Source organism: Malurus melanocephalus, unplaced genomic scaffold (genome assembly GCF_030028575.1).
Source record: "Malurus melanocephalus ecotype Western Australia unplaced genomic scaffold, MMel_1.1 scaffold_155, whole genome shotgun sequence".
In the NCBI taxonomy this organism is placed as follows: Eukaryota; Metazoa; Chordata; class Aves; order Passeriformes; family Maluridae; genus Malurus; species Malurus melanocephalus.
The window spans coordinates 79,698-101,840 of record NW_026623387.1 but is presented as its reverse complement, the minus strand read 5'-3'; the positions used below and the strand labels follow the sequence as shown (position 1 = coordinate 101,840).

Here is a 22,143-nt window from a genome sequence, read left to right as displayed (position 1 = left end):
TTGCTCTTTTAGTTCCTTAAATTAGAAAATTTTAATAATTTTAATTGATATACATGTTCACCCTTATGTTGCCATTTATAAAACTCATGCATGCAAGGGTGTAGAATTAAGGTTGTGTTAGCTTTTGTGGCTTAACCTGAAGATAAATTAGGATTTTTATTAGTATTGTCTGTTCATTCACATGCACATATCACCCTGTGATTGTTTTGGGGTTTGTTTACTATGCATGGGTTTAATAATTCTTGTCTGACCCATTCAATTTTTAAAGTATGTTTTGAAATTTTTTTTAATTCTGTTTTTTAAAAGTTTGTGTTTTGTTATTATGTAGCCGGAAAACCCACATGCCAGATGTCTGTCTTGGGCTGAWTTTTTTTGGGGAAGAAGCTTGGACAGTTTTGAGTTGAATTTGGGGCATAATGAGTCCTGAGAGCCCCCAGAATACKAGCAGTGTGGAAATTGAAAGCAGAGTCCCTGCTTCTCTTCCACTTTCAGCAAATGCTGTTGTTGGCATGAGAATCCTATGGAAGAGGAATCACCTAGGGGACAGCAACAAGAGCTGAGAAGAGAGGTGAAAACTAGAAATGACAGGGATTATGATTATGATTATGAAACTGGGACTGGAAGGAGAAATCTTATAGTCAGTGTACCAGTGAAAAAAAGAGARGATGCCAGGGCAAGTGATTAGTTGATGTGGGATGACTCCATCTGGCAAGTGAGGATGTTATGAAGATAAATGAAGAACTGGGTTAACAGGACAAAAATACTCAGAGAAGTGTAGCAAATTTAAAATAACCCAATTTTTAATGAAAATCTCAGTGGGGAAGAAGGGGGTCTTGAGAGTTGGTAGAAGAAGGAGAATGTTGAATAGGATTGCAAATGTCTGGAGTGTAAGACAGAGATTGACATTTGGGGATGTGGACTCAKCTGGAAAGAAGCATTGTCTGGAGTGGGAAGAGAGTGACTCTTGGCTTGTGCAAAGGACTGGAGCATGGTATTGGAAGGGAGAGCACGGTGYATAGTGTTAGAAGGTTGGGGCCAGGAAATGGGGTCAGAACACTTATTACAGTAGCTGAACTAGTGACAGCACAGGCTGGAATGGACAAGATGATCGAGTGCTTGTTCATGAAGTATTTTGAAGGGTTTATGTAACCAGAGTATGTAGTTATGGTTCTAGAAATTTGGGTAGAAAAAGTGCAGTCATCTGACTCCACTGGTTTCTGGATTTTCTGCTATTTTTATTTGTTTGAAAATAAATTTTTCATTAAATTCTCTCTGATATGTCCAAGACCTACACTATTCTGGAAAATTACACATAAAAATATGGCAAGTAGATTTAGTATATTTATATKTTACAATACTTTACGAAGTAAAATTATTTCTGTCTTGCTAGTGTTTATTTARTTTTCAACATTGCTTCTTGTAATAGTAATGTAATAGTTCATTCAATGAAAGAAATAGTCAAGGTTTACCATGTAAAATTGCTAATCAGACCAAGGCAGAATGAATAACTGCTTTAGATAAAACACAGCTACTTCTTGGGCACCTAATCATTGTTGTGGTACTCAGTAGATCTAGATTTATGTGCAGGAGATGCACAGGCATTGATGAAACAAGTAACTGTTCATATAGAAAAGGGTAAGGTCATTCCTTTCTCCCTGTTAAGGATGTGATATTTTCAAGGATCTGTTGGAGGCACTTGAAGTTTTCAGCTAAATTTGGGGTCTAAAGCAATGATGAAAACGAATGTTTYCCATTCTTCATTGTTCTGAGTGATTATCTTCCTCTCAAATTTGTAGAGGTATTGGTGGACCTGTGAAGTTTATTAATGGACTGTGATAACTGAAATGACTATGTTCATCAAGTGACATGCTGTATTTTTTACTGTTTTGATTGCTTTGTTTTAATTTTCCCTCCAGTTCTGGTTTTGTATCAGTGAAGACTAAGCAGACTGTACACATTAAGTGATCACCTTTTTTCAGTGTATCATGGCAGCACTCAGGCAAGGGACTGTTGCCATAGAAACTGAAATACAGAACTAAAGCGAGCTTGAGCTGCTTGCAGTATTTTTTCAATTGCAGTGTCATATTCCCATGGGCCATCATGGAAAATTACTGAGCTGTACTGAATCTGTCAGAGTTTGTTTATGTCTTCTTATTAAATGCATCTATTTACAGTCACTGCTTTTAGTCAAGGTGTTTATTGAGAAATTTCCAGGGAGAAATAAATAAAACCAAGTGTAATGAATGCCCTGGTCTGATCCTCAGAATAATGGATCTTAGTGATGTTGTAAATAGAAGTTATTTTGAGAAATGGTGACTGTATGAGGTAGCAGATAAATGAGCAGAGATATTTGGGTCTTTAACAAAACAAGTTAGATGCTTTGGCTTATAAACAGGCCATGTCAGGTTGCACTGGATAACAGGTTACACTGCATGAGCTGCTGTGGGCCTGTGCATGCCACTTCCTGTGCCAGGACACTGATAATCAGACAGTGCTTGAGACTGAAGAGGGCTCACCCATCAGGCTATCAGATGCCAAGTAATGTTTTTAAAGTCCATATTAGTTATCTGAATCATCTGTGAGCAGTGAAAAAAATGCRTTGTAAATGCTGATGCACAGAATTTGCAGTGTGATAGAACTTCAGTGGCTTCATTGGGGAGGTGCTGTGTGAACCCCTCAGCTKAGGGCATGTTCTGTGTGGTGAGCAGCTGTGCTGTAGGGGTTTTGTTTGGTTTTCCCCCTTTCACTATCTTATTTCCTCTAGTCAAAGTCGTGCTAAAGTAAGGAAAATTAGTATCAGTTTTCTTTATATTTTTCATCAGTATTCCTCTACCCACTGCAGTATAGAGARTTCTGTATATAGGGAGTTATATAGCTGGTCATGCAGCCTTGTACAGGTCACTGACACAGTTTAAATAGAAGGATAGACAAGAATGAGTCTCATTTGTCTTCTGTTTGTAAATCCAGAGCTGTGACAATGAGAGAAAAGTTAGTGAAGTCTACTTGGCTTCAGGAAGATAAGGGCTTTAAATCTGTACGCAATCTCAAGGTTCTTTAAATCCAAGTATAAAAAGTGTTGGTGGCCACTATCTTGGGTGGAAGAGAGGGTGAAGGAACCACTGTGAGGAGCCTTAGCTGGAAAATAAATTATGAATAATTGTTTCCCTTGCCATTAAGCTTGATATCAAAAGGGAGTGAGGTAGGATTTTATTATTATTGTTATTATTAACTTGCAGATGTTGGTGTCTCACAGAAGTGCTTGTTTTTGTACAAATGGCATTGCACTGTCTTTTTCTTTCCATGTGTAACAGATACAAAAGTTCAAGACTAAAGTCTTGGGTTCCTTTTCTGGCCATGTTATGGCCTAATCTGTTAAAAAAATCCTTTGGTTTTTGAAGGGTGTTTTAGGACAGGATTTAATTCTGCTTTTAGAGACTCAAAAGAAAGYAACACTGACTTTTTAAAAAACTCCACTTTTAAAGCAAGAGATATCATTTTTTAGGCTTGGAAATTATTCTTTCGTTATTCCTTTATGTAAATCTTAAATTGGAGTGATACTGTTTAAGGTGATAACTGTAATCAGCCTAACATTATAAAGTTCTTTTTTTTTGCTCAATTATGTATACTTATTTTTTCTTCTTCCCCCTTCTTTCACTTAGACGACAGAAGGCTAGAGAAAGGCAACAGAAATTGTTGGCTGAATTTGCCTCAAGGCAGAAAAGCTTCATGGAAACTGCCATGGATGTTGGTACGTTTTTGCGTGGTTGACTGTTTGCTTTTATTTCTTCTCCCACATGTTAGTACTAAGGTTTTTACTCAGTTTTAAAAACAGACACACAAAAAAACGTGAAACATCAACCACCCCARCCAAACAGGAAACCCTTCCCTCAGATTCTACTTTTGTATCACTTGTTAACTTTATACTTCTTTAGAAGTTAAACTTTGTTTTGTAGGACAGATATCACTGAATGCATAATTGCTAGAGAATACATTTAATCTGTAGGRTGTAAATTTATTCCTAGTTTTTCTTAATATGCAGTACATTAAATGATTGTGTGATATGTTTTTAAGTAATTGCTTTTAATATAAAATGTCCCAAAAWTAGTTTTGTCTTTTAAAGACTGTATTTTCTTTTATCTGTAATAATAAAATWTAAGAATATTTCTCTACAGAGTCTCAAAATTTAATCAGGTAAAAGTTTTGCCTTTCGAATTTATTTATAGATCTAAGGAAAGCATAATTTTTAGATAACATCAGTTCCTATAAGTGATAACATTGTATTCTATTTCAAATACTGGCTTTACAGCACAATCATTTCTTGTTTTTCTTGAGGCTGAGTTCTTTCARATTCTGCTGTGTAGAAGCACATAATCCTGATTATTTTGTTTTTAAATTTAGTTTGTGTTTAACTGAGGAATAGAAAATATTTTTGTCATTTGGGTCAATCAGCATTTCTGAAAGATGAGAAAAAGCAAGAATCTTCCCCCTTCTTCCATCAAGAAGAAGAATAATAGTTAATAACTTCAGATGCCTCAGTGTCAAATGTAACATTTGTTGTCAGTTAGACCAGGTCACACACAGTACTAGATAGAATCAATTTAAGGAACTGCATTTTCATAGAATTATTCTACATAAAGGTATTTGGGAACAACTTGAAAGAAATCCAGATATTGTATTAACTGATAATTAGTTTGCCTTTTCACTGATTGTTTTCAGTGTCTTCTATGTTGTCATTCCATTATCTGACTTTTTAATGAAATTACTCTGATTTAGTACTATAGTCCAATATTAACTAGCTTTTATGTTATGATTGTTATTAAAATAACTCGCAGAAAGTAAGTACATGTATACTGTTATAGTGCATGGGGTTTGCTTAAAACTCTAGATTAATTTTTGCCAATTTTTTAAATATTTTCTTCAGTTTTTTGAGCCAAAGTGGTTTGTTTAGTTGGGAATGCAGTCTCTATAAGTTACAGAAAATTACTGAAAATGTTGCAGAAACTATTGTTACTCTAGTTTTAAAGCACAAGACACAGTAAGATTTCTGAAACTAGTCTTTCTGCTGTGATTCAATTTAAAACTATTCTTAAGTAATTCATAGGTTTACCCTATGCATAGTAGCATAGCAGTGCTGAATAGCCATCTGAAAATAAAAAAATCCTTCCATACTAAAATTAGTCATAATTCATTCCACTCTCACACCCAGTCTGTTGCCTATTACTGTACTGAAGAGTGAAGTTCAGCAGTAGKTTTGTTTTTTCATTTTGTTCACTTGTTTTAACAGTAATAATACTGTCAAAAATGCAGGTTTGGTGAGGCCTCAGCTCCCCTGTTTTGTCACTGTTTCAGTTGGTGTCATTTGGGCAAATTTATRTTATTATCACCATCATCTTTTAAAATTTTAACTATGAAAAGTAGATGTGATTCAGTGGTAAAATGTGAGAACTCTGTAGCTGGTTTTGTATATAGCACTTAAAAACATAATACCTTTTTATTGACCATGTAGAACACTGAGAATACTCTGAAAACAAATGTGTCTAAGAGGGGATAGGAATAAGAGASAATAGCCAAAGCTTGAAGATTATTTTATTAAAACACATACTTCATTGTTTCTAAAGTGTTTAATAAAGTGCACAGAGTCCACTGTTAATTTGATTATTCCACTGTTCTTTCATTGTTGGGATGCTGCAATGAAACATGGCTTTAAAGAAAGTTACCTAGTTACATGTTAATTATTCAACAATAAATGTGTCTCATTTTGCCAGTAGAATTTATTTATTTGAATTGAAATGCACGACTTCATCTGAGATTCTTGAAGGCTGGCATTTTCTTTCACAGTTACTGTAGAAAAAAAAATCCAATTATGTAGCACTTTCCATTTGTGCCCCTGTTACTTTCTATTTATATTCTGTGACATCTGCAGAACTGCATTGCCATTCAAGCTTGCCTGGAAGTAATTAGGTGAAATTTAGAAACAGTTATGTTAATGAACTAGGATAGAACAGCATCCACTGTGCTGTCTTTAGCTGTTTGACTGCAGGATAAACAAAAAAAAAAGGAAAAAAATAAACCAAGAAAACCGTTCTAAAAAGGGCAGATAGAGCTCTTGAAATGTCTGAAGAGGCTGTCCAGAGAGTCAAAAAAGTGTTGTTGGTTTCACCTCCAGAGGCCTTCCCAGCTCCTGGTTACAGCTCTTGGTTATAGCTCCTGGGAGCTCTTAGAGGACCCTGCCTCCATGGTTTGTCTTGTGAGGTATATCTCTGTGCAAGAGATTTTTGAAACTTCATAAACTTCAGGAGGTACTTGATAAGAACAAAACTAAACCACTCAGTTCTAGGTTTGTAGTAGCCCTTAACAAATTACCATGGTATTTGTAAAGATCTGTCTATCTGAATTTTATATAAACAAAATACGATCCATTCCAGGCAAGCTGCTGAACTGCTTACCATATAGAAAATTTGAAAATTGGTTGTTGATTCTAAATATTAAGGTATCTTTCATTTCTTCAATAGATTTGTTGGCTCTGAAGTGCCCGGTGTGATTTTTAAACTTTTTTAATGCATCCWGATAAGTGTGCAGATGATCTTTTGTGTCTTTCTTTCAACGTGTGTCTTCGCAGGATGTCATTTTGTCCTTCATGCAACATTCCTTAGCTAGACTTAAGTATTGCAAGGTGACACATATTTCCTAACACTCAAAATCTTCTGAACCCAGATAGAAAAATAAATTAGGTACTGATCTCTTGAGAATATGTATGCTGGGTCAGGGCAAAGAATATTAGCATACTAATGGTTGCTTTGATAGCCAGGGGCCGCTTTGACACAGTGTGTACAGCAGGACAAATGTTGACTGCAGTCAGTGGAGATTGTGAATTATGTTTTTCTGTGTTTACAAGGCCCTTTTGGTTTGGGGGTTTTGCTGGGTAGGGGAAATAATGGAATGCATCCTTAGCTCTGGAGACTGGAAATGAAATTAAATTCAGGGAGCAATGCATTCTGCAGTACATCAGTGTGCTAGATTTTAGCAGACTGATCAGTATCTGTTAGTGGRTAGGAAGTGCTAGGTTTTTGGAACTTTGTATCTATACTTCTTTTGGTATGAAACTAAACAAAGAGATAATTAACTTTTTAAAAAATCCTGGGAACTATAGGGTTTGGTTCTTCCCTGGATTTCTGTCAGAGTTTAATTTTTTTTTTTTCTTCTCCTTCACTGTTTTTAAGGTTCATATTTATTCAGATTTGTAAATAATTCACAAGGACAAAGAGACGTTCCAGAAACCACTGTAAGGGGATGAGGTGTATTAGAGCAGCAGACAAATCTCATGGGAGAAACTTGGTGAACAGATACCAGTACCATGTGTCTTACCTTGCATTTTCATTGACTCTTTCACACACATTGATACCATTAGGACAAGTCTCTGTGAAATCAATTAAATCTTTGGAGATATTTTAAGTGAGTAATTGAGGTTTATCAGAGTCTATTCAAAAAGTAGTGGGCAGTTTTGTTTGGTTGGAGTTTTTCTGCTCTGCTTAAATTTCTTGCCAATATCCCTTTATTTTCTTTCACTAGCTCTGGTGCAAATAATTTTTTAGGAAGTCTTCCTTGGTGCTTGAAATTCTATTGCTTGCCAGAGTAGCCAGCTACATCTAAGTAGTTGTAAAGGAAGCATGTGCTTGATCATTGAATTCTAAAATTAAATTAGCCTGATTTTTATGTGCCTGTTCCTCATAGGCAATAAAAGTATAAATCACATATRTTGAAGCGGTTTTAAACATGTTTTAAATTGTAAGTTCTGGGGGTTTTTTTCCCTCAGGTTAAAAATATGCAATTTATGGTGAATGAATGGTATTTTKTAAACTAAATATTGATAGATTTTGATTACTACGATTGAATTGTTCAGAATCAGATTGATACACTGTATTCTCTTTCTGCACTTCTGAAAGATATTGGATGGATGCATATTTGCTGTTGTATTGACAATATTTTAGAAAAAGAGAAAAAAGAAAGCTGAAACTAGTCCTTGTCATTTCTTGCATTTGATATGTAAGTGCACAGGAGTGTGCATTACACAGTTATGAGGTGATGTTAAATATTAAAATGTAGCATTTAGTGTTTACTTCCTCCGTTCTGTGCTACAGTTTGCTTGTAGGTTTCCTGGATGTTTTGGACATTTGCAGTTGATGCGTTGTGCTTTTTCTTTCATTGTACATYTGGCTGCCACTAGATGGTGATAGACGTGTAAAATATTAACTGCTCGTCAGTGAGAATCAGGGTTCATTTTCATATGACCTCAATGACTGACTGGGAAATCAGCAGTTACTGAAACGGKGTCATTTTGATTCAGCCCTGTGAGCAAAAGCATTGCATGAAGCTTTTTACAGCAAAGAAACAACGCTGCCTGGCACCCAACACGCCTCTCCTTATGGCTGGCAGCCTCCCATGCCTAACTTGTAGACTTTCAGAAGACAGCAGCTCTCCTAAAAGCAATCTGCATGAGGACTGTTGCTGCACTCAAGGTTCTTTGGATTCTCTATCCAGTGCCTTGACCTACTTAATCAGAGAGATAAAGGGTGTGGYTGAAAGCAGGGAGGAAGTGTTCTCCTTTGGAAGAATTATCTTCTAGGAAAGACACAAAGAACCCACATATTCTAGATTGAGAGGCTGACTGTATGTGTTCCTGAGCAGTCAGGAGTGGATCATTTAGTCCTAAGGTGCTTTTATTTCAAGCTAGTGAAGAATTCTTACCTTTGATTGTAACATAACATAAAATGGCTTTCCCTGAAATCAGCACCACAAGTGTCACGTGATTAAAGCTACGTCAGGTACAATGGCTTTGMTATGTCAGAGCTGGTCCTTGGCCTTGAACCTTTCTGTGCACCGAGGAAGTAGGAATGTGGACTATTAAGAAAATAGATCTCTGGCATGTCTTGTACACAGTAAATGTTACGTTAGGCATCTGCAGCATCACAGCTGTTGCTTTCTTAAAGCACCCCAAATTCTTAAAGATTTTCCAAGTTTCATAGTGAAAAAAATAYTTTCTGTTGTTGTTGCATATTTCATTCACCGTATCTGAGTATCTTAAAATTATTTCTAAGGTGTACAGGTTAACTTTTTCCTTCTAATTGTTTCAGTCAACAATGAGCAAATCTGATTGTAGCAGAAATTCATATCCATTGGCCTTCATCTCTCTATAATCAAAGTTTTCACTATAATATCTAATGAAATAAAGTTAAATTTCTATTTTATAAAAGTTTCAAAGAGACCATGTTTAATACAAAACTTGAATGAAGCATTTAATTCCACAGGGAGTAATTTTGCCTATGGAAAGACATGTGCTCTGTTTTGTACGTGTCTTTCTCTGAAGCAGAAAGGTTCGTTTCAATCAACTGACAAAATTTTGGCTGTAGATAACTAGAGAAATTATTTTGTCTTTTTTTTTTATCACTGTCTCAGTGCAGATGCAATTGGATTAATTTACTTCTGTTTAATATAAATTTTCTTTTTCATTTTTAGAATCGCCAGATGCTGATATTGCCATGGAAGTAGCTTCATCTGAACAGCATGTTTCTGAGGCAATATATGATTGTGTTATTTGTGGACAAAGTGGTCCTTCTACTGAAGACAGACCTACAGGGCTAGTTGTACTATTACAGGCTTCCTCAGGTATGAATGTGTGATGTAGGAAAAGCAGTGTTTCTGCAGCTTTTAGCATGTGTCCATAAATCCTGTTGTGTTTCGTGAAGTCTGGAACCACAGGGTTTCCTGTTTTTTTTTTTTGTGGATGGTCCTCTGTGAGATGCGTAAGGAACTTATTAAATGTTTGGGGAAAGAAAAATCAGTCTAATTCCCTCCTACTTCTATTMGCTTTTGCAAATCCAGCAGATTATTACAGTCCTACAGGAAAATCAGTATTGGAAGGAAAAGAAAATTCAACAGCCATCAATGTGTTTGCATGTAGATAGGAGCATTTGTCTGTATTGGTGTGTATATATATATATTTTATGTAAAAGTGCAAAAGCAGAACTTTCAATATTTAGATTCTTTTTAGTAAGTTTTTACTTTTTGACATCAGCAAAGCACATTATAGTTACAAACCAAAGCTGTCTGATGGTTTTTGTAATTGTTGAGCCTGTTGTTCCCCATTCTGTATTGCTGCTTTTCTTCCCACAGTGTTGGGGCAATGCCGCAACAGCACTGAGCCAAAGAGGCTCCCAACTACTGAGGAGGAGCAGATCTATCCCTGGGATACCTGTGCTGCACTGCAYGATGTCAGACTGACAACTCTACAGCGATACTTTAAAGATGTAAGGATTTCATATGAACAGGACTCRAGAAAAGTTTGGATATAAGGAGAGAAATGAAAGTTATCTTAGAGTTCTCCTAGTTTCATTTTTCTATTAAATGAACACTTTCTCACGTCATTCTGAAGTGTTTACATTTGATAGGGTTCTTATTTTTAAACAGTGTCTGTCTTTCCCCTAGGTATATTTTTGKCRATAGGCATCTAGTATATCTATAAGSCACATAGTCATTAAATATCCACACAGATACTCTCTAGAAAGTGGCATTTCACAGTCCAGTGTGACCACACAATTGAAAGATGGTTTTGGTGACTAAGCAAACACCAGTTTTCTTGTAGCCATTCAGAGAACCCAGTCAAGGAATTGCTCTTACTTAGCAGCACAAAGTAAGTGGAAAAAGTTTTAATCTGTAACAGGTTTCTGAGCCACTACAGAGAAGGSGAGGATATGTGGATGGGAAGGAACAACCAGTAAAATGCACCCTCATATGCGGAATCCTCAACTCTGCACAACATCTAAAGCAATTTTACATTAACTGGTAGCTAATGTCTGCTTTGTGGATCTGTTAGCYGTACCAGAGTTTTGTGTTACTTCACAAAGCCAAATTACAATTTTTCACATTTAATTTTGAGAGCCAATTCTTCTTGCTTAGCAGGACGTGCTCAGTTACAGACCTCTGTGGAAGTGCTGCCTTTGACTTTCCTTTCTACTGCCTTCATAGAGATTGGGCAAAACAGATCCCTTCTTTCCACAGAGATTCCTTTTCRCACTTTTCTCAGCTGTAATTTGATGCTTGCTGTTGGGGAGTTCTCACCCCTTAAAGGCACGATCACTGAGTGAGATTCCTTTTAATATGGAGAGGTGTGACTAAGGATTAGGAGATAAAATTTCATATACTGAATTGATAGGTCTATTTTCAGAATCGCATAGTGCTCTGTAATCAATAGTTTGATACAGGTGTGTTCCATCCCAAGCCCAAGTTCTGCCTTATTAACATATTGGGCTTTAATTCTCCAATGATCTTCCAAATTTGCTCCCCCCCCCACTGTTGTTTACATATTCTGGGATTTAAGTGCAGTCCTTGAATAAGGCCAATGTTTTCAAAACAAACCTAGTCTAAAACTGAGTTCACTTAACAAATATTTGTTCTCTTTTCCAATTATGATGMGTTATATATGATGCTGTTCAACAACTTATTAAAACCCCTAAGTGTTTACACTGAATTTTACTAACGGATTTGGGCTTAATGGTATAACTATAGTACTGTTATTGTGGTTGTCTACAAAACTGAGTGAAATATACTCGAACAGTGTATTGCCCTTGTAAATGGGATAACTTCTGCTGTTGGAACACCTGTTGGAGTTAGACCCAGCTTCATGCTGTRATACAAGAGGTTCCTTAAACGAGCTGTTATCTTAGGTGACAAAAACTGCAGAAGTTTAATTTAACTCTGGCTCTTTGTTGGAAAGAATAGCATAATGGCAGCCATGTAAATCAGCATAAACAAACACTTAATAAAATTGATTTTTTTTCTTCATTTATTCAGGATGTCTTTTCATTAGATAGCTTGGAAATAAAAATCTCTGCATCTTGTAAGTCTTAAAGTTTGGTAAATACTTTTATAGCTTTATATATAATTGTTGTTCTTTCTTACTGTTTTTGCTTTGTTTTAGAGTTCCTGCTTGCAAGCAGTATCAATAGGCTGGGAAGGAGGTGTTTATGTACAAACTTGTGGTCACACTTTACACATAGATTGTCACAAATCTTACATGGAATCCTTGCGGGTAAGCAAAACTGAAGATCATATTTGCGTATTTACATCTGAACTGCTCCTGCTGAAATCAGTTGGATTTATGCTGTTCAAATCAGGTCAATCAAATGTTTTGTATGAATGTACAGAATGTTTTTTTTATGTTCCAAGAAATTAGTAACTTAATCTCTTATTGCATCTTGACAATATTAACAAATGTACTTTGTTTTCAGTTATTCTGATGTATCAGAAAAAATACTTAACAAAATTAACCAGCACAAAAAAAAGCAAAGACTAAGTGATGACTTCTTGTTTCATATGAACCAGCATTTTTGTTCAAGATTGTTTTATGGGATATTTCTTCAGGATTTTGGTTTGGTGTTTTTTGGTGGGTTTGGGATGGGGGTTGTTGTGGTTTGTTTTCTTTTGTTTTCATGGGTGGGGGGTTTGGTGGTGTTTTTTTTTCTGTTGGGTTTTTTTGTTGTTGTTTTTGCTGTGTTGGGGTTTTTTTGTAATTTTTGTTAATTGCTTTTCATTATGAGAAACACTGTGAGCCATTCCTTGTATTTTTAGTAAAATGCAATATGAAACTCAGCCTCTAAAGACACTCGAAGGTGTGCGACCTTTATTGGATTCCATGATTAATTGTTCTTTTCCATATTAATTTAAATTTGCTTGCAGCAGTAATCGTGTCATYGGGATAAATATAAAATAATATAAAAATTATATAAATAAATACAGCAGCAAAATCTGGACATTCATGTTAGAATCTCACTTTGAAGAATTTTGGAAAAGTAATTTTTTTTCATCTGATAAATTCTGAAGTAATTTTTCTGGTGKGTTCTCTATCAAACTTGAAATGAACTGTTATTCTACCTCATTGTTTTCTTGAAGGTTTCTGGATAAGTTAAGTGAACTTCTGATCCTAACATTTTACTAGTGCCTAAATGAATGCATAAAAATTTTGACTATTTATTGACCTTTTTTAGTACCAAAATAGTTTAAAGAGACCTCTTTTCATCTGGAGGAAACATTTATTTTTACATAATACAATCATATATCAACATGGAAGACCATGGAGGCAACTCCATGAAGCTGAAGCAAAGCTGCTTGCCAGTTTGCAGGAATACTGAGGACACGTCCTCATTTCCCAAACACGTACTTATGTCCATTTTTTGATCTTTCATGTGATACAAGAAATAATCAGGGTTTTTCTCATGCTGCCCTCCAACGGCTACTTGATTAGGTTTCTTTCAGCCTGTACTTGGAGTGTCAAACTTTATGGGAGTTGTCAGAAAGAGACAACACAGATGAAATGTCAGAAATATTCCATTGAAGTCTTTCTACTTTATTATGAGGATATTGTAGACAGTGGAGAGTACTTAAAAATTAGGAAAATTAGGATTAGGAGGATTGTAAGACAGTCTAAAGTCATTAAGTCATTAAAATGGGGAGCTATTCTAATTATTTTTTACAGTTTTGGGGTTTATACTTACTGTTTTTAGCTACACACCTGAGYTATCAAACTAAAAAAACTATAATCATTTGCAAATTTCAGCTACATCTTCTTTATTTTCTTTTAGAATGACCAAGTTCTCCAGGGTTTTTCAGTGGACAAAGGAGAATTTACCTGTCCCTTGTGTAGGCAGTTTGCTAACAGTGTTCTTCCTTGCTACCCTGGAAACAACGTGGAAAGAAACGTTTGGCAAAGTCACAGTAACAAGTCAATGCAAGARCTTGTACAAGAGGTGGAAGATCTTCAAGAACAGCTGGGAACTTTCCCAGTAAGCATCAGTGTAAGGCAGAAAGATCCTTGTTAATTTGCCTCTACCTTTCAGTTTTTACATTGTGTTGCATTTGTGATCTCTTAGAAACCTGGCAGCCTGGGAAAGTCATTTTCTTCTGATATGGAAGACAACATACCACTGTTTTCTAATCAAGAAATTTTAAGTATTTAGAGCATTTACTCCATTACCTACTAATAATAAACAGTTGAAAGTTGTGACAAAATGTGATTTATATAATTAATATAATTTTTAGTACATTTTCAGTTTTCTCCATAGTAATTTATATTGAACTAAGTTGCATAACATAAAATATATTTATAATTTCTGTGCAGTGAAAAATCAACAATATTCTTGTAACTGGAAGCTATTTAAATAATGTCTGTTAAGATCTTCTTAAAGCATGGACTGTTTTTTTTATAAAAAGAGCAGTTTGCAGATGTTCATGTGTTACAAACCTTCATGAGGTCCTCTGAATGACAGAATCAATTRTATTTAATTTTGTTACCTTCCAGTCTTGATGGAGATGTTTTGTGGTTTTGTGTACTTGTACAGTGCAATTTTAAAATAGTGGAAACAGTGAGATTCTTAAACTTAGGAGATGGACAAAACACTTATGTTTTCATATTCAGAACAAATCCAAACAACTTTTCAAAATATTCTGATACTTCTTTGAGACAGAATACTGACTTTTAATGTGTATTTTTTCATAACCTGCAAATGTGTTTTACAAATATGAAAGTGCTAGGCTTTTCAATCAGCTACTGCCTTTCTTCAGGGAAAATTAACTGATGTTCTTTCCTGTCTTTGTTCATAGTCTGAAACCAACCTCAGTAAAGAAATGGAATCTGTAATGAAAGATATAAAAAGTACCACACAGAAGAAGTATACAGATTATAGTAAGACTCCTGGATCACCTGACAATGATTTCCTGTTCATGTATTCTGTAGCCAGGTGGGTATGTTTTTCTTTTAATATTTTTTTTTCTTTTCTATTTCCCACTAGTGGTATCAGTCACTATCATTAGATAACTTTCTTCTTTAAAAAAGAAAAAATTAAAAAATATTTCATCCTCTCCAAAAAGGACTTTTTGACTACTCAGTACATCAAGGTCATGTTTTCTGATTTTCATGTACAGGCATTATGCAAGATGAAAAGATCAGCCTCTCAGTTAATTTTTACTATGCGCAGCAATGGCACAAAATCTGGAGAACTTTTTGTTGTATGTTTGTTTAGTTTCCTTCTTTATTCAAGTTTTTGCTTTCCATAAATCAAAATTTTGTGTTGCATTTMTTTTTTTACTTTCCATTCCCAAATTGTCAAATCTCTCTTTGGCAGRATGAGATTTTCTTTTTGTATTGTTGCCATATTGCTCACTTTTACATCACAAGGTGTTTTTAATCTCTCTGCCAGACATTAGTTTTAKTTACTTAACTGAGGATCACAGAAGGAGCTTTTTTATATCAGCAACAAGGGATTTCTCTTCATGTAGTCTATAGACTTCTAAAAATGTGTCCAAACTAGCAGTATTTTCTTTGTGATGTTTGATTGTCATTTTATAGCTGTGTCACATACAGTCTCCAAGAAAATCAAACAATCCCTCATTCCATCGATACCATTAATGTTAAGGTACTCTGAATGGTTAATCTGTTCAGAGTTACCGTGATACAAGGTTTTCCCTTAAGAAGTTGAAATACTTATTAAACAAATAATTTTCTAAACTCTGACTTACTGAGGCCAGCAGGGAAGGTGCTGCAGAGAAACTGCAAGCATAGAAGTGATAGCATTGAGTAGCGTTTTTTTATTGCAGTTTCATAAACTCTGATTGCTGAGTGTCTTTAGTATATAAGCCGTGGAAATATTCAAGGCTTGGCTCAGCAGGACTCTGGTTAATCAAATATAAGGTTCCACTTTTCACAGAAGGTTAGACCATCTAATCTTCAGAATTCTCTTCCAACTTAAATTATTGTATAATTCTATTAAAAAATACTGTCTGTATTCTTTCAAAGTATTTTAACTGATAAAGAAGAGCTATGAAATTTTATACATAGCAAGTTAAAGGATTATTTTGTGTTTTTAAGTGGTATATGCAAYACAAGGATAAATAATGTTGAGTTTTTTAGCAATTACATGTTAAYCATTACAGTTTAATACCCTTCCAAAAATACAAAATACTCAAAATTAGTATTTCACATATAAAATTATGATTACTTGTTACCATAATTTGACATGCCATGTAAGATACAAAAATGGTGTTAAAATACATTTCTGGGTGCAATGTTACATAATCTTTAAAATGCTAGCCAAACATATTTTTAATGTATCTATATATTACTTTCATATTTACACCCAGAGCCCAAGATTTGTTTTCATTTAAAGAGTTAAAAATACCTCAAACCAGAACAGCATTTCATTGCTGCTTGCACTGCTCAGTGGTTGACCACTAAGAGTAGGGTAGGTCACTTGCACTCCTTGTGGCCTCTTCCTGTYAGGGTTAGCCTGGTGTCAGTAATTTTCCATTTATCCATGACTGAAGAATTTCAGGTGTGGGATCCAGCCTTCTGGATTGTTACTATAACTCACAAGATCACTTAGGAGGGAATCTGRCAGATCGGTTTCAAGGTAGTTAACTTCTCTTGCCATTCAGTGCAGCAATCCAGATTTACATGATTCTATTACCTGATAATTGCATAAGAACTATAGGTTAAAAATATKAAACTTTAAAATAGCCATTTTAATATAACTTTGCACTTTGTATTTTTGGAAGTAAATCTCTAAGTCAGTGTGTCATCCTTCACAGTGCATGAGTTTTCTTAGTATGATTTTATTATGTGTTTAATTTTAAGTAATCAAACAACAGACTGTCCACAATTAAAATTACATACTGAAGTCATTTACTTCCTGCAAGTTATTCCTGTCATTCAACCTTCTGCATTTCCTTCCAGTTTTTTTGAGATAATGGTACCCTTGTGTTCCTTACCAACCAGTAACATTTGAGCATTTTAGTTCCATTTAGGTGTAATTGGTTTTGATCAGTCCACCTGCATCTGTTACACACTTTTTCCTGGTATTTAACCCCCGTTTAGATGAGCATTTGAATGCAGTGATACTTTTATTWACTCAGTATATTTGCGTGTGAATTAAATTCTCTTAATCTTCTTATAAGTCATGTTCCATTTTCAGTCAGAAAATGACATCATCTCCTGTCTTAAAAGATAAGAGTTTACAGCTGAATGCCAGCTTTGAAGTGGATTACTGCATGCTGGAATGGGAGTGTTGTTGGTAAACGATACATAGCCAATTGCTGCAGGTTATTCTTTCTCCTTCAGGAAAAAAGRAACTTACTTTTCTTTTTTTTTGCTTACCCAGGGATATGTCCCTGGTAGCAGAGAAAAGAAATTACAAAAGAGCTCTCTACCACCTAGTGGGTGGGCTCTCAGCCCTAGTGGGAGGGCTAGCAGCTGTGTTTAGCTAGCAAAAGAGGCATTCCGGGTCTTGGCATCCCGATTTGCATGCACAGCTGGAAGAGCAGCTCCTTGGCTGCCTCCTGTTTTCCCGGCAGTCGTATCTTGTTAAATTTGTACCCTTCTCATATGCATTCCTCCTTGTCTTTGCTGACGTTTGTGAGATTAGTGTAGTGTACCATTCTCAAATCACGTGTGCCTAGCTTAAATCTTAATAGTTCCACATTCAGAGCATTGCAGGCTATAATTTGTGGTGATATCGTGAAGGACTGCTTCTGTATTGCATAGCAGTAGTTTCATGCTTTTGTTGGCTTTTGGGTTTTCTGTTAGCTATGTATAGACTAATATAAAAGCCATGTGTTCTTTCCTTCTGAGTTTGTGTCTCAGTATCTGGGGTTTTTCCATAAATGTGTTTTGTTTGTAAATTGAAGTGAGAAAAAATGACAGTGCTTAGTATGCTGCTTCTGTCCCAGTAGGAAGAGCAAGTCTGTCCAAATATATTCCCTTCCTGGAAAGGGCATGGCATTTTTACGTCCCCCTGCTCTGTCCTGGTRTGAATTCTGAGAAATATGAACTCACCTTTCCCACCCCCAATATGTTCCTTTAATAAAAGCTCACAAGAAGGGATGAAGTAGGTCTGTTTTTAATTGGGAGTCTGGACAGCTGAGCAAAATCCATTTTCTCAGCCTTTATTCTGTGAGTGAGGAAGATAAAGGCAGTGTTCTACAAAATCTTTTACTTCAATCAATGACGCTGAGATTTCTAGATAGGAAAAGACGACATTCATATAGATTTTCTTTCTCTTTCTTTCATGTTGAGGAGTCTGAGATAGCAAAGGATTCTTTCAGAGACCACTCTGTATTCCGCTCTTCTATCAGATGCTCCCAATTTTTCTTCTTTACTTTTCTTCAGTAAGGGCAGAGGGCACTCAGATCCTCAAGGCAGGAGCTCAAATTAGGGAGGAGATACACTGGTCTCTCCCAGAAATGATTGAGGTCTGTATCTGATGTAGGATATTTTATGAAGGATGAGTGTTCATTTTTGCAGAAGTTGCTTTCCCTACTGTGCATTTTTATGCCAAGGTACAGGTTTGTTTTGAAAGAGATGTATTGAAGGAAAAGGTTAATACTTACATTTCCAAGAAAGCTGAACTATAAGGTGCTGCCTTTGAGGAGCTGGGGACAATGAAGATGTGTGGGAGGGGAGAGTTGGTAGCATATATGTGAACAGAGAATATGTTTACAGACATACCTTACATTCCTTATAGCAAAAAGTACTACGTGACACCTCATATGTACCAACAAGAGGTACGTTTAGAATTGTCCCTCAGGTTTGTTTTGTGAAATGGTACATATGTCTTGGTGAAAGGGAAATTTAAAATTGTAGATCTAGAAAATTWTTCTTAAACATTCAGTTAAAGATTTAAATCTTAATTGTCTTGGTTTTAATGGAAGACTACCATCCATTTTCTTCTACAAATYAGTTTTCAGAAGGTTTGTAGAAATAAAATGTTCTGATTTCCTTCCTATTCCCATGATGAACTAGCATATGCTGATCTACAGTTGCTGTTTTGCCCACTAATGTGAAATCCCCGTCCCTGCTTCCTTGCTGGTAGATTTTCAGAAGTTCARTGAGTACTGCAAATCGCCTGAAGAGTGGAAAATTCCCCTGTCACACAGATGCCCTTATCAGCAGCAACCAGATGGARCTCTGAGCAGGCATATTATCAATGTTAAATTGCCTTTTCTGAGTAGAGAGGATTAAAGCATTCCTTCAGAAATGGATGGCATAAGCTGCAAACTTAGGGATAGWAATATTCAGAAATGTTGCTATTTTAAAAACATAGGAAAGTATCTTAACAAACACTGCATACCAAAATGTATTAYTCTTTCAAGCTGATGAAGCTGAAATTCATTAAAATAATTTGTTTTGAATAAAAGTCATCCTGTAGTTTCTTCTTAAATATATGTGTGTGGGGGGATGGTCTTAGCTTGGATATATTGTGCCTAAAATTCTAGAATAGATTTTAATATGTATTCAGTCGCATTGCATTGAACCTAAAAATCTTCCATTTTTCATCAGAGGATAAAATATTTTTAGAATGAGATTTGCAGTTTGGATTGAATTAGCAAAACAACACTTCCAAATGATAGAATTATGTTCCTTTATTTTAATTTGAAAAATGTATGTTGACTTTCTAAAACAAGCTCTCAGAATGTAATAGAAATTGTTTGCTCCAAATCTTGTGAGTAAAAGATAATGCAGTACTGAAACATCTAATTCCAAAATTAAACAAAATTATCAAATTTGGCCTAAACAATTGGTGTCTAAGTATTAGATTACAATAATACTAAGAAAGAAAGCATCAGTGTGACATGCAGAGATTTAGTGCCACAACTCCTGTTTCATACTAATGAGCTGCAGTGAATAATGCTTCATTCAGAATTAACCTCCAAGGCTTTTATTATCTATAAAGGGCAGTCATTTAATTATGATTTAGACTGTATTCAAATTTATTTGATGCCATATCTATTGTACTCTCTGATTGTTTAAAGCAAAACAAAAGCCCTGCCAATAAAGAGAACACTTAACTAGATGTATATGATTGACTGAAAGTTAGCCACTCTTTTTATTGTCTTTCAGACTTGCACATGAATTCCTTTATTATTGAGCTGTGTGTGCTTACAGAAGAAAGCCTCAGAGTTAACATTCTCTTAAYTCTTTTCTCACAGTACAGTACTATGTTAATGCAGTATTTACATGTATGACAATATCTTGATAAAGTTCATTTTGTTCTGWGCTGTATTTCAGCAATGTTTCACACTAAAGATTAGTTCACAGTTCTATTTAGTGTTTTCCGAGAGTTTGTCATGACTCATTTGTGCCCATAAAAGCTTGAATAATGTTCCATTCAATACTATTATGTTTTTCATACAGAACAAACTTGGAACTTGAGCTGGTTCACCGAGGAGGAAATTTGTGTTCAGGAGGTGCAAGCACAGCTGGGAAAAGATCATGTTTAAGTAAGTTCCATGTTATTAAAGGCAGTATAAATTWTTAGAATATTGAATAAAGATGTCTGGTTCTGTCTGGTACTTTCAAAATTACATCAGCTGTTTCCTTTTAAAACCTTTTTTTTCTGTCATAAAGAGTATTTGGTTTTTTGTTTCTGTTAGAGAAATCTGAAAATTAATTTGTACAAATTCTTCATTAAAGCTGTTCATATCCTGTGAGTATAATTATTTAGAAATCAATTGTCATATTATCCATGTAATATTTTTCAATGTTCACATTTTAATGAATAAAACACTAGAAGTATTTTAAGGGTGAAGCAGGAAGGCTTTGTTTCACCCTGCTKGTTGCTAGCAATAGAGAAGTTCTGAATGCTAATGCAGCTCATGACTTGGTCTCATACTTTGAAATATGCTGCTACAAGATCCCATGTCTTCAATTTGCCTAGTTCTTCCACAGACAGGGTTTTGCGAATTTTCTTTCATAGAAATTTTCAAATTTTTGTTGTTCTGAAACCTTTAATATTTGTCAAATAAAGCAACTTCTTGTTGCTTTTTATTTTTATTTTCTTAAAAATTTTTAAGATTTTATTTTCTTAAAAGAAAGTACTTTAAACTTTTACTGGAATAAAAACACTTATGAGTGGAYATTTTCTTTTGTCAGGAAAAATTGGAAAGCCTTCTGGAATATTGCCACTGTTGCTAATGCTTATTGAAGTCAGGCTTATGTAGCAATAGCAGTAGATTCTGTAGGAAAAAAAGTAAAAAACCTGAGGCCCCCCTCTGCCTTTTTGTGTACAGTTTGTGTGGGATGCTTTCCTCATCACTGGAGGTGACAAGCCACCAAAGAAATCTCATCAGGAGCTATGCTGTCCACATTCCCTCCAGGACAGAATCCTACTGTTACTGTCAGGAAATGTAGTTCAACTAATCTCATTCATGTGTTATGATTTTGAAAACCAGTTTTAAACCTCACTGCACATTATCTTTCCCTACCACCATTGCCCCCCTTTCTCAGCAGACCAMGTACCTGAAAAGTGGGTGTGTTAAAAGAACATCTTTACATCACTGTGTGCAAATTTGAAGTGTGTAATAAACCAAGGTTCTGCAGATACTTTATACTTAGATTAAAACATATTTTTAGTTGTATGCTTACCTAGTAAGATGGGCGCTTTCTCCCTGAATTTTAACTTCTTACTAATGTGTTTACCTATTTCACAGGCRTGTGTTTGGAAGAACATGATGAGCAGGTTAGGGTGGAGCTTTCAGCTTAAAACTGAAAAATTTCTGAAAGTGAAAAAATTTATAATGCTGTTATACATAATGAGAGTATATCCTTGTTCTCACATGGCTTTACTGGTCGTAAAATTTATTGAAATTTTAGAGTTTAGAAGAATGTATGCAGGGAAGTGGCCAGTAATCTGCAAGGTCATATTTTTATCTAGTTGATAGTTCTTTAAAATCAGGAGATCCAGTTTTTATGTGTGATTTATTCTTTTAAACGTGGAATTAAATGCATTAATTAGATCTTAAAACACTGTGAAATGTTTGACATCACAAATTTTTGCTACATGTACCTATTTGAAAGAGAGTTAGGTAGACAGATAAATAGATCTAAAAGATAATAGGTTTTCTGATGTGCTTCATCACTAACTAATGTCAGTTAATGCTGGAAGATGATGATTTTAGACAGAGTGGTTGGACCGCTGGATTGGCGGGCAGCTTCCTTTGTGTACATCTCTCTATAACGTCACTGTTACACTTTGAACTACATCACTTGATACAAAGAAACTACCTCAAAGTGGTTTCTCTTTCCGGGGCGTTGTTTGAAGA

General features: G+C 35.2%; 1 protein-coding gene across 4 annotated transcripts in view; it reads left to right on the top strand.

Moving 5' to 3' along the window:
- UBR3 (ubiquitin protein ligase E3 component n-recognin 3) overlaps positions 1–22,143 on the top strand; it is a 100,790-nt gene that overhangs the window by 46,867 nt on the left and 31,780 nt on the right. For 2 of the 4 annotated variants that reach the window (XM_057371689.1, XM_057371687.1), the window contains 7 exons: positions 3,660–3,748; positions 9,514–9,663; positions 10,171–10,304; positions 11,975–12,085; positions 13,635–13,835; positions 14,653–14,789; positions 20,237–20,322. In XM_057371689.1, the coding sequence (XP_057227672.1) occupies positions 3,660–3,748; positions 9,514–9,663; positions 10,171–10,304; positions 11,975–12,085; positions 13,635–13,835; positions 14,653–14,789; positions 20,237–20,322 (908 nt within the window). Of the gene's footprint in view, positions 1–3,659; positions 3,749–9,513; positions 9,664–10,170; positions 10,305–11,974; positions 12,086–13,634; positions 13,848–14,652; positions 14,790–20,236; positions 20,323–22,143 lie in introns of all 4 variants that reach the window. The other 2 variants (XM_057371688.1, XM_057371686.1) reach the window with 1 other exon arrangement.